The sequence below is a fragment of the Entelurus aequoreus genome, linkage group LG08 (genome assembly GCF_033978785.1).
Source record: "Entelurus aequoreus isolate RoL-2023_Sb linkage group LG08, RoL_Eaeq_v1.1, whole genome shotgun sequence".
Classification (NCBI taxonomy): domain Eukaryota; kingdom Metazoa; phylum Chordata; class Actinopteri; order Syngnathiformes; family Syngnathidae; genus Entelurus; species Entelurus aequoreus.
In genome coordinates, this window is record NC_084738.1 from 57,245,196 (window position 1) to 57,259,460 (window position 14,265).

Genomic DNA, 14,265 nt, shown 5'->3' on the forward strand with positions numbered 1-14,265 from the left:
TCCAGATTCAAAAGGATTCCCTATTCATTCAATACGTAGGATTTCAGCAGGATTTACCCCAGTCTGCTGACATGCAAGCAGAGTAGTAGATTTTTGTAAAAAGCTTTTAAAATTGTAAAGGACAATGCTTTATCAACTGATTGCAATAATGTACATTTGTTTTAACTATTAAATGAACCAGAAGTATGACTTATTTTATCTTTGTGAAAATATTGGACACAGTGTGTTGTCAAGCTTATGAGATGTGATGCAAGTGTAAGCCACTGTGACACTATTGTTCATTTATTTTTATTTTTATAAATGTCTAATGATAATGTCAAAGAGGGATTTTTAATCACTGCTATGTTGAAATTGTAACTAATATTGATACTGTTGTTGATAATATTCATTTTTGTTTCACTACTTTTGGTTTGTTCTGTGTCGTGTTTGTGTCTCCTCTCAATTGCTCTGTTTATTGCAGTTCTGAGTGTTGCTGGGTCGGGTTTGGTTTTGGAATTGGATTGCATTGTTATGGTATTGCTGTGTATTGTTTTGTTGGATTGATTAATTTAAAAAATAAATTAATTAAATAAATAAAAAAAGGGAAAAAATAAAAATATCTATTTTTGAAAAATGACAATCGATACTGAATCGCACAACGTGAGAATCGCGATTGGAATTCAAATCGATTTTTTCCCACACCCCTAGTGCTCATGGTATTATGCTAAAATGATAACTGTATCATGCATCAAGTACAGAAATATATTACTGTGTACCTGAATTTTTTTTTTTATGCTACAATGCTAATGTTAGCATGCATCAAGTACCAAAATATGGCCGAGGGTTATAACAACAAAAATTGCTTTAAAAAAGCTAGCACACTAACGTTAGCATGCTAAGATGTATCATACGTCAAGTAACAAAATATTTGTATACCTGAAAAATGAGCAAAAATGCTAATATTAAAATGCTATTGATTGTGCCGCAGGCCGTTAAAGAATTAGTTATGTGCAGCAATTGGCCCCCTGGCTGCACTTTGGACACCCCTGAGTAGGGATGATACTCGAAACCGATTTTCCCGGTTGTTCGATAACAAAAGAACCGAGTCCTCGGACTCGAATCCCTTTTTGAGAACCGGTACCCGTTATCGAGACCACTATAGTAAAGAAAAAGAGTTGGTTCTTTATTCGAATCCCTGGGAACGAATCCCGTCCCGACCAGAAATGCTCCGTGGGACATCACAAGAAATGACGTCACGTAGCTCAGTCATTAGGCGCAGATATACTTTGGGTAACAACAGTCAATATTTATTTATTTTATTTTTTTAGGGGGGTAACAGTCAATATTTATTTATTTATTAGATTTGATTTTTTTCTTATATAATAAAAGTGAGCTTTTGTTAAACCAAATATTGTGTTTTTTTCCATATACAACAACCTATAAGGACTCGATAAGAGAATCGATAAGGAATCGGTTCGATAATAGGCTCGAACTCGATAATTTCTTATCAAACATCATCCCTATGTATACCTGCAAAATGAGCAAAAATGCTAATATTAGAATGCTATTGATTGTGCCGCAGGCCGTTAAAGAATTAGCTACGAGCAGCAATTGGCCCCATGGCCGCACTTTGGACACCCCTGAGTTATTTCTGTATTCTTGCCCGGTAATTTACACGAGCAGAGCCCGGCGACGTGCGCTCCACAGGTCAGCTGTCACATTCCAGTATTCCCACAGGCGCTCGCGGAGAACGACTCGGATGAGATTTATGGCGCAAACGCCTTCAGGAAGCGCACAAAACGCCGGCCAGCACCTCTGCCTCTCCCTGACGTCGCCGCCATTTCTCCCCTTTGCCGCTCGCCTCTTCGCCCCCCTCTCCCGCGCGCATCGACCAATCAGAGCCCGGCTCTGGGCACGGAGACCGACCAATGGCGTGCGTCCCAAAATGGTCTGGGAGAGGAAAGATCGTGGACACCAGCGACACCTTGTGGCCGCTCCGAGCAAACACACACACTGTCGCGAAGGAATGGAGAGAAGTGTTTTAATTGAAGATGCTTGATGAAAGAAAGTCCGCTGAGAAAATTGGGCCAACAATGGCGTGCAAAAGTCAAAGCCGGGAGACAAAAGGAGGTTGGAGGGGCTCCTTTATTCTTTTGTGTCATGCATGTCGCGACCCCCCCGCTCGCCATTTCAGGACCCCCGCTGCTTTTGTGGCCCTAGACATCCTATTTACCACCCAAAGTAGCAGGGGGTGAGTCTGGGGTCCGGGGTCACGCAGGAGGCAGCGGTCATCCCCCGGTCAACTACAGTAGGTCATTATTCACCCACACCCACTCTGCTTAATTATTATAAATGTGTGTAGGGGGGGGGGGGGGGGTCGTTACAAACACCAGCGCTCTTTAAAACGCCATCAGCCACAGCGCCATTTTCTTTTTTCCTGCAACGCTCCGTCATCCTTCACTTTGGAGCCAATTTCACTCATTTCATTAAAAAAGCCCTCCTGGAAAAAAGGAAGACGTTTGCTTCTCCCCGTCTTTTCCACGCCATGCTTCTAAGCGAGGGAGAGGAGGGGAGGGGGGAGCGGCTAACCCGATTGCCGCTTACAGACGAGCACTTCCTCCCTGGCCGAGGCCTCCATGTTTCTTTGTCAGCGTGATGGAGGAAGTGCAGCCCATCTGCTGGAAACCGGCGCGGAACGCCGCTACGCCGAGGAGGAAGAGGAGGAGGAAGGAGCGGCGGCGAGGGGGCGGGCGGGGTGGAGAGGCGGCGGGTTCAGCGGCGGGGCAACGAGAGACTTCCTGCGCTCCATCACTCCCGAGGCCCGGCCGCCGTGTTCCCTGATTACGATGGCCCTGTGTGGTGACATGTTTTTAAAAAGTCGAAGTTATGAGACGTCATAGTGAGATAAAAGTCATCATTGTGAAATAAGAAGACAAAATTATCAGATAAAAAGTCCAAAATATTTAAATTATTTTTATCTCATAATTTATACTTTTGTATCTCATAATTGTAACTTTTTATCTCATAAATTTGACTTTTGTATCTCATAATTTTAAAATTTTTATCTCATAATTTTGACTTTTGTATTTCTTAACTTTGACTTTTTACCTCATAAATTTGACTTTTGAATGTCATAATTTTACATTTTTATCTCATAATTTTGACTTTTGTATCTCATAACTTTGACTTTTTATCTCATAAATTTGACTTTTGTATCTCATAATTTTAAAATTTTTATCTCATAATTTTGACTTTTGTATTTCTTAACTTTGACTTTTTACCTCATAAATTTGACTTTTGAATATCATAATTTTACATTTTTATCTCATAATTTTGACTTTTGTATCTCATAACTTTGACTTTTTAATCTCATAAATTTGACTTTTGTATCTCAAAATTTTGACTTTTGTATCTCATAATATTGACTTAGTATCTCATAACTTTGACTTTGTATCTCATAATTTTGACTTTTGTATCTCATAATTTTGACTTTTTGTCTCATAAATTGACTTTAATCTCATAAATTTGACTTTTGTATCTCATAATTGTGACTTTTTATCTCATAACTTTGAGTTTTGTATCTCATAATTTTGACATTTTTTATCTCATAATTTGGACTTTTGTATATCATAACTTTGACTTTTTGTCTCATAAATTTAACTTTTTGCATAATTTTGACATTTGTATCTCATAATTTTGAAATTTTTTATCTCATAATTTTGACTTTTGTATATCATAATTTGAACTTTTTATCTCATAAATTTAACTTTTTGCATAATTTTGACATTTTTATCTCATAATTTACACTTGTATCTCCTAAATTTAGCTTTTTATATCATAAATTGACGTTTTATCTTATAATTTTGACATTTTTACACTATGAATTTTCATCTCATAATTTGGAAATTTTTATCTCATAATTTTGACTTTTGTGTGTCATAATTTTGACATTTGTATCTCATAATTGACTTCACCTCATAAATTTGACTTGTATCTCATTTTCACATTTTTATCTAATAATTTTGATTTATGTATCTCATTACTTTGACTTTTTTATCATAATTTTGACTTTCTATCTCATAAATTTGACTTGTATCTCATAATTCGACATGTTTTTCTCATAATTTTTACTTTTGTATCTCGTAATTTTGACTTTTTATCTCATAAATTTGACTTTTTAGCTTATAAATTTGACATTTGTATCTCATAACATTGACTTTTTATCTCATAATTTGGGCATTTTTATCTCATAATTTTGGCTTTTGTATCCCATAATTTTGAGTTTTTATCTCATAAATTTGATGTTTTATCTTATAATTTGGACTTTTGTATCTTATGACTTTGAATTTTTATCTCAAAATTCGGACATTTTTATCTCATAATTTTGACTTTTGTATCTCATAATTTTGACATTTTTATCTCATGACTATGATTATTATCTCATAATTTCGAAATTTTTCAAAATTTCACCGTTCTGACTTTGATTTGACAAATGTGACTTTTTATCTCATAGGTTGATTGGCAACACTAAATGGTCCCTAGTGTGTGAATGTGAGTGTGAACGTTGTCTGTCTATCTGTGTTGGCCCTGCGATGAGGTGGCGACTTGTCCAGGGTGTACCCCGCCTTCTGCCCTTATCTCATAATTTTGACTTTTTATCTCATAACCACGACTATTATCTCATAATTTTGACTTTTTATTCTAACTATTATCTCATAATTTTGACTTTTTATCTCATAACTGTGACTATTCTCATAATTTTGACTTTTTATCTTAACTGTGACTGTTATCTCATGATTTTGACTTTTTATCTCATAACTATGACTATTATCTCATAATTTTGACTTTTTCTCTCATAACTGACTGTTATATCATAATTTTGACTTTTTCTCTCATAACTGTGACTATTCTCATAATTTTGAGTTTTTATCTTAACTGTGACTGTTATCTCATAATTTTGACTTTTTCTCTCATAACTGACTGTTATATCATCATTTTGACTTTTCATTTCATAACTGACTATTATCTCATAATTTTGACTTTTTATCTATTTCTGTGACTATTATCTCATAATTTTGACTTTATCTCAGAACTACGACTTTTATCTCATAATTGTGACTTTTTTAATCTCATAACTATGACTATTATCTCATAATTTTGACTTTTTTTTTATAACTGACTATTATCTCATAATTTTGACTTTTTATATCATAACTGACTATTCTCATAATTTTGACTTTTTATCTCATAACTGTGACTATTCTCATAAGTTTGACTTTTTACTTAACTGTGACTGTTATCTCATGATTTTGACTTTTTATAACTATGACTATTATCTCATAATTTTGACTTTTTCTCTCATAACTGACTATTATATCATAATTTTGACTTTTCATTTCATAACTATGACTATTATCTCATAATTTTGACTTTTTCTATCATAACTGACTATTATATCATAATTTTGCCTTTTCATTTCATAACTATGACTATCATCTCATAATTTTGACTTTTATCTCTTTCTGTGACTATTATCTCATAATTTTGACTTTATCTCAGAACTACGACTTTTATCTCATAATTGTGACTTTTTTAATCTCATAACTATGACTATTATCTCATAATTTTGACTTTTTCTTATAACTGACTATTATCTCATAATTTTGACTTTTTATCTCATAACTGACTATTCTCATAATTTTGACTTTTTATCTTAACTGTGACTATTATCTCATGATTTAGACTTTTTATCTCATAACTATGACTTATCTCATAATTTTGACTTTTTATCTCACAAATATGACTATTATCTCATAATTTTGACTTTTTTATCTCATAACTATGACTATTATCTCATAATTTTGACTTTTTATCTCATAGCTATGACTATTATCTCACAATTTTGACTTTTTTTTCTTCTGACTATTATCTCATAATTTTGACTTTTTATCTCTTTTATATCTTTATACTGTCAAAGCGCTTTGAGTACCTTGAAGGTAGAAAAGCGCTATACAAGTATAACCCATTTATCATTTATCATTTATCTCACAACTACAACTATTATCTCATAATTTTGACTTTTTATCTCATAACTATGACTATTATCTCATAATTTTGACTTTTTATCTCATAACTATGACTATTATCTCATAATTTTGACTTTTTTAAATTTATTTATTTTTATCTCATAACTGTGACTATTATCTCATAATTTTGACTTTTTATCTCATAACTATATCTCATCATTTCGACATGTTTCAAAATCTCACAGTTCTGACTTTAATCTGACAAATGTGACTTTTCATCTCATATAAGACTTTTATTTCCCAGTTTGGACTTTGATCATTTCACATGTAATTATATCATTGACATGATATACAGATCATTTGGAAAGAAAAACGAGACACATTGGCGAGCACCACGAGCGTTGTGGGGAAGACGGCGGCGACGTCGCTCGCCGTTGTCAGCTTGCGGCGGAGCCGCCACACTCTCCTCGCCGGGCGACGTGAGCGATGGGCCTATCAGGACGCCGCCATTAGCCAGCCCCCTGAGTGGTAAATAAACGATGGCGGCCGGTACACTGCAGGTGTTGCCATGGCGACACCCCCCGAGTGGGCTCATTCCCCGGTCCCTCGGCGGAGGAGTCACCGGGAGGTCAACGAGTCGACGCTGCACCACCACCACCGCACGGCGCTGTTGTGCCGCTTCCAAGCGGTGCTGCATTCTGTGCGGATATTAAAAACGTCGCTGATGGCGCCACCATGCCCCCCCCCCTCACAGAAAAAGACATCAAACAGAGGAGGAGGGTGTGACGAGTTCCCCTCGTTTTTGTCATTTGTGTAATTCTCAGCGGGAGGCGGCCATTACAGCAGGTGGACTCTGGATGAACCCTCTCCAAGTGCGAGGAAGATGGACTCTGCACGCCTCACAGACTCCCGCCGCCATCGCCGCCCGCTCCGCAACGCGGCGTTCTTATTAAAATGGCGGCGCTGATCATCCAAAAGACCTTTCCGGGGGAGAATTGCAGAATGGCGGCACAGATGGGCGCCGCCGATAAATAAAAGTGTGTCAGCACGGCTGGCGGGAGAGTGCGGAGACACCCCCTGGGGAGACACCCCCTCGCCCCTCTGTCCTCGGGACGGAATGGGCCGTCCAACTCTGCGGCCCGCTGGGACCACGCAGGTCCTGACGGGTTTGAGCCAGGGAAGGGTCAGACCCTGGCGACCCAAACCAGACATGGTCAGCACAACCGTGGGGACGTCTGGTTCTTCGCTCGATTGGCGGCCAAACTCATTCCGCAAACAGACATCCAAAAGTGCGGTGGCCATTTTAATATTTTTCATTTTCCCAACCCAGTACAGAAACATGGAAGCCGGGTTCCTGCGGGGCCAGAACACGGCCAGTAGGACTTTGAATTGAAAGAAAAATAATTGTATTGGCACCCAAACAAGTTTTGGCAAACAATGAAATACAAACATTGGAAAAATATAATATTTTTGCTAGCTATTTTTTTGAATGATGACACGTTATCGACGCCAATATTCATATTGTTGTACACTTTCATTGCTTTTGTGGGTTTCAAAGGTTGTTATGTTCAACTTGTTTTTCACATTTTGCTTCTCTTTTATACAGTTTTGTGATTTTTTTCAATGTTGCTTTTATTTTTGCGGTTTCAAACAAACTGCATTGTTTTGGCACGCGGTGTCTGTGGGCGGGGCTTACAACAAGTTTACCTGCAAGCAGTTTTACTGGACTTGGCCATGCAGGTGAAACACAATAGAAGAAGACGGGAAGACCGAGCGGCTCTAAATCAAGTTTTAAAAAAACCTTTAAATGGTAAATGGGTTGTACTTGTATAGTGCTTTTCTACCTTTCTAAGGAACTCAAAGCGCTTTGACACTATTTCCACATTCACCCATTCACACACTGGTGGCGGGAGCTGCCATGCACGGCGCTAACCAGCAGCCATCAGGAGCAAGGGTGAAGTGTCTTGCTCAAGGACACAACGGACGTGACTAGGATGGTAGAAGGTGGGGATTGAACCAGTAACCCTCAGATTGCTGGCACGGCCACTCTCCCAACTTCGCCATGCCGTCCCCAAAATATGAAATTATGAAGCAAAAGTAGTTTTTGCGTTATCTTGACTAGACCTGTGTGTGTTGTTGTCTTCTTCTGTGGTTTTTTAACAAAAGCCCAAGTCCAGTAAAACTGCTTTCAGGTAAACTTGTTGTAAGCCCCGCCCACAAGCACCCGCCCCCACAACTAAACACTGCCATTAGTTTGAAACATAAAAAAAGAAGCAAAACCGAGAAAAAAAAAACCAAAATTCTAAAAAAAGAGAAGCAAATGTGAAAAAATGGAATAGTCATAATTCTGAAATAAAAAGTCATAAATATACAATTGAAAGTCGAATTTATGATATGTAAAGTCATAACTATGAAACAAAAACTCAAAAGTATAAAACAAAAAGTTCATCCATCCATTTACTACCATTTGTCCCTCAAGTAGAAACAAAAAGTCATAATTATGAAATAAAAAGTCAGAATTATGAACTAACAGGTCGAAATTATGAAATAAAAAGTCAAAATTATAAAACAAAAAGTCCATCCATCGATTTTCTACCGTTTGTCCCTCAAGCAGAAACAAAAAGTCATAATTATGAAATAAAAAGTCATAATTATGAAATAAAAAGTCATAATTATGAAATAAAGTCGAAATTATGACATTAAAAGGCATAATTATGAAATAAAAAGTCAAAATTATTCAATGTAAAGTCATAATTATGAAACAAAAACTCATAATTATGAAACAAAAACTCATAATTATGAAACATAAACTCAATTATAAAATACAATTTTAAAATTATGAAACAAAAAGTCATAATTATGAAATAAAAATTCAGAATCATGAAATTACAAATTTTACTTATTAAATAAAAAGTCAGAATTAAAAAATAAAAAGTCGGAATTACAAAAAAAAGTCTGAATTATAAAATAAATCCTTCCATTTTCTACCGCTTATAAATCGAAATTATGAAATAAAAAGTCAGAATTATGAAATAAAATCGAGATTATTCAATAAGAAAGTCAAAATTATAAAACAAAAAATCATAACTATGAGATTAAAAATCTAAATTATGAATTAAAAAGTCGAAATTGTGAAATAAAAAGTCCTAATTATGAAAGAAAATCGAGATTACGCGATAATAAAGTCAAAATTATGAGATAAAAAAATCATAGTTATGAGATTAAAAATCGAAATTCTGAATTAAAAAATGTAAGTTATGCCCACAGGGAACCCCTGCAATGACGGAGGAAAGAACATGCAAACTCCACACTGAAAGACCCTGGGATCAAACCCAGGACCTTCTTATTGTGAGGCACTGTTCCACCGTGCTGCCCTGTATGCGTAAGGCAATAAAATAACCATCATTTTTATTTTTTTCCAGTGATAGCGGGTCGTTATGCATTGACAAAGTATCTGCAGGCTGCACTTTATGATAGGTTCAAAACCATCTAACACCTGTTTGTCCACCTGCTGGCGGCTAAACGCTTTCATTTGAATTCTGCAGCACAAACAATCATTTGACAGCGTCAGGCAAGATTAATATTCATAATTTCACAGCAGTGTTATCAAACTGTAGTTACTGTAAAACTTATAATTCCACATACTGTAACAGATGATGTATTTGACCATTGTGTGCTTGTATAGTTATCAGTGTTTACAACAAACTGTATTTACTGTAAGCCTATTATAATCCAACACACTGTAACAGATGATGTATTTGACCATTGTATGCTTTCAGGCGTACAACATTCACGGCTGGTGGGTCGGCCAGCTGAACGGCATTGTGGGTATCGTCCCCAAAGACTTCCTGCACCCCGCCTACATCCTGTGAGCCGCGGCAGGTAGGACACTTCGCTGTCGCTAACGCCTCCCCTGGCGCTCGTCCACGCGCCGTGTGCTCGTTAACCCTGGCCGTCCAATTAGAAGCAGCCAAAACATTCTTCCTGCTGGGGACCAAATGATGACAAACGTTTATCTGACGACGGCTCGCATATTACATGTTTTATTGTTTCACACACGGATGATTCCAAAAATGCAGAAATTATGGTTTGAAAATGACTTTATACTCATCCAATTGTTACAGCAAGGATAGTAAACATTGATATTGTGGATATTAGATCAAAATAAAGAAACGATGGGTGCACAAAATATTCATGGTCTAAATGATGATGTCATATCGATAAATTAAAGGGACTGTTTGCAGCCTTTGTGCAAGGGTGTCCAAACTTTTCCCACCGAGGGCCACAGACCGACAAATCAAACGATGCGGGGGCCGTTTTGTTAGTTGTCACCTTCAAAACCACTACAATAGATACATTATTTTCAAAGAACCAGAAAATGGATTTTCGGTGGAAAGTCTGCGTGAATCCTGAAGAGCCCAAGCCCAACTGAAATGCTAACAGTTAGTACGCTGGCCGGTTAGCGTCATGTAACCAAAAATATGAGCAAAATGAGCTTAAAAAAAGCTAACATACTAACAATAGCTTGCCAAAATACCAAAATATAATGCTAAATTAGCTAAAAAAAATCTAGCATGCTATAATGCTAACTGTAACATGTGTCAAGTACCAAAATATATTATTCGGAGGTGTGAACCTGAAAGATTTGTTTACAATGAAGTTAGCACGCATCAAGTACCAGATAATGACTAGGATGTTTACCAACAAAATAAGCTAAAAAAAATTTTAAAAGTTAAAAAAAAAAAAGTACCAATGATTGTCACACACACACTAGGTGTGGTGAAATTTGTCCTCTGCATTTGACCCATCCCCTTAACCACCCCCTGGGAGGTGAGGGGAGCAGTGGGCAGCAGCGTAGCCGCGCCCGGGAATCATTTTTGGTGATTTAACCCCCAATTCCAACCCTTGATGCTGAGTGCCAAGCAGGGAGGTAATGGGTCCCATTTTTTATAGTCTTTGGTATGACCCGGCCGGGGTTTGAACTCACAACCTACCGATCTCAGGGCGGACACTCTAACCACTAGGCCACTGAGTAGGTTAAAAACATAAAGCTAGCATATTAACGTTAGCATGCTAACAGGTATCATTTGTCTAGTAACAAAATATTTTACCTTTAGGTGTTTACCTGCAAAATTAGCAAAAGAGCTTGCATGCTAATATTAGAATGCTAACAATTGTGCTTTTACCTCCGGGCCGCACTTTGGACACTCCTGCTTTACGCAGGTATCTAGATGGCGCTAATGTTCCAATGTGTGGTAAGCAATATATTACAACTGAAATGCGTGTATAAGACACATAGCATTAGACTATGTAAGTAATTCAGGGCAATGATCTTTAATTAAGCTCTTAATGAAGTAATATGCAGCATTAACTTATATGACCCAATGCAAACAACCTTCCCTAGTCATGGTGGAAAAAAGAAAAAAAAAAACCTGCAACTAACACAAAAAGTCAACAGACATGGTCACACACCTACTCACTGAACTTTGTGGACATTATAAAAAAAACGTCCAAGCATCATAAAACATTTTAAATTACATTGTGGCCCGCCACGTCATTTCATTTCAAGTGGCCTGCAAAAGCCTGAAATTAATACGCGTCTTGTTTTACTTTTGTTCAGTAAAAATGACAGTGAAAAACTGGTAGCTCAGCTGCCAAAATGTTACAGTAAAAAACAAAACTGGTATCGTTTTTCCATCTAGTAATACACCGTAAAAGCAACAACTGTATTTTGTACTGTAAAACAGTGGTACTATTTTTCCATTTCCTTTTATATGTTGTAAAAACCATTGTAAATGTTATTGTAACAGTTTGGCAACTGCGCTGTCAGTTTGTTTTACTGTAACACCTACATATTTTTTTTAGTGTATGTAAAAATTATGTATCAGGGGTGTCAGACTTGTAATGTATACATTTGTGTGTAAATACATAGGTGTGTGTGTGTGTGTGTGTGTGTGTGTGTGTGTGTGTGTGTGTGTGTGTGTGTGTGTGTGTGTGTGTGTGTGTGCATGTGTGTATGTGTGTTTATATATATATATATATATATATATATATATATATATATATATATATATATATTATATATATATATATATTTTATATATATATATATATATATATATATATATATACATATATGCGTATATCTATGTTTATATATGTATGTATATATACCGTGTATATGTATATGTATGTACATATATGTACACAAATATGTATGTATATATGTATATATATGCATTTGTATATGGATAATACATGCACTACCGTTCAAAAGTTTGGGGTCACATTGAAATGTCCTTATTTTTGAAGGAAAAGCACTGTACTTTTCAATGAAGATAACTTTAAACTAGTCTTAACTTTAAAGAAATACACTCTATACATTGCTAATGTGATAAATGACTATTCTAGCTGCAAATGTCTGTTTTTTGGTGCAATATCTACATAGGTGTATAGAGGCCCATTTCCAGCAACTATCACTCCAGTGTTCTAATGGTACAATGTGTTTGCTCATTGGCTCAGAAGGCTAATTGATGATTAGAAAACCCTTGTGCAATCATGTTCACACATCTGAAAACAGTTTAGCTCGTTACAGAAGCTACAAAACTGACCTTCCTTTGAGCAGATTGAGTTTCTGGAGCATCACATTTGTGGGGTCAATTAAACGCTCAAAATGGCCAGAGAAAGAGAACTTTCATCTGAAACTCGACAGGCTATTCTTGTTCTTAGAAATTAAGGCTATTCCACAAAATTGTTTGGGTGACCCCAAACTTTTGAATGGTAGTGTATATACTGTATATATGTATATATATGTACACAAATATGTATATAAGTATGTATATATATATATATATGCATTTGTATATGTATAATACGTATATATATAATATGTATATATGTATATTATTACACAGTTACTGTATATATTTTCGGCGTACTTCGGCGATTTTACAGTAAAAAAAAAACCTGATAGCGCAGTTGCCAAACTTATCGTAAAATTTATGATGATTTTACAACATATAAATGGAAACGGAAAAACAGTAACATTGTTTTTACTGTAAAAGAATGCAGTTGTTTGTTGTATTACTGTAAATGGAAGATTATTACTACATTTTTTTTTTCTACGGTAAAATTTTGGTGACTGAGTTACCAGTTTTTTACCCTCAATTTTACAGTTCACAATTTGATGGGTAAAATGCTTAAATCATGATTTAACCTGATATTTAAGTCTTTTATATGTGTTTTTTTTATGCTTGGAAAATATATATATAATTTAATAAAATAATATATTTTTTGTTGCAATATTAGATGAAGCAGTGATTCTCAAACTGTAGTAGTGGTACGCCAAATATTCACTTAATTAAAATGTTTAAACACAGTGTTACTGTTCAAATTGTGTGTAATGTTACAGTGGCCAAATTATTAAATACCCTTGTTAAATACAACCGCTCTTGTTTTTAATGAATACTTAGGCCTACTGCGCTACTATATTTTAATGTTGGTCATGATGGTGGTACTTGGGAGAGCCAAGTGTTTTCTGAGGTGGTACTTGGTGTAAAAAGTTTGGGAACCACCGAGTTAAAGTTATGAAAGTGCTTGCAGTTTTTTTTTTCTGTCAAAATGGGATGTTGAATATGTTTAGTAAGAAAAGATGCGATTTCATTTCAGGCTTTCGTGGGCTGCATCAAATGTCAGATGTGGGGCCTTGAGTTTGAGACCGGTGACATACATAATTGTGTAATAATATCATGAGGCATGTTTATGTATGTATTTACGTGTAAATATATATATATTTTTTTTTCTTTTATGAATATAAATAAACGTATATTATATATACATATATATATGTATATATGCTTTAATTCATTTTTTTCTTTGTTTTTTTAATTAATTTTTTTATTAATTAAATAAATAGATCTGTGTGTATATATATATATACTGTATATATACACACATGTTTTTTATGAATGAAATAAATAAATGTGTATATATATATAATATACATTTATTATATATATAACATACATTCATTAAACAAATATATATATATATATATATAACATACATTCATTAAACAAATATATATATATGTGTGTATATATATATATACATATTTAATATACATTTATTTATTTCATTAAAAAATCAAACAATGGAATAAAAAAAATCAATCAAAACAAAGAAAAAAATGAATAAAAGGAGCATATATACGTAGTATACATACGTATTAATCAGTGATATATATTACTCACTGTTACAG

The 14,265-nt window shown here is 35.2% G+C and overlaps 1 protein-coding gene across 1 annotated transcript in view; it reads left to right on the forward strand.

Moving 5' to 3' along the window:
• Positions 1-14,265, forward strand: part of skap1 (src kinase associated phosphoprotein 1) — a 145,438-nt gene that overhangs the window by 130,736 nt on the left and 437 nt on the right. The window contains exon 13 of the mRNA XM_062056879.1: positions 9,785-9,887. Within this exon, the coding sequence (XP_061912863.1) occupies positions 9,785-9,877 (93 nt within the window). The 3' untranslated portion in view covers positions 9,878-9,887. The remainder of the gene's footprint in view (positions 1-9,784; positions 9,888-14,265) is intronic.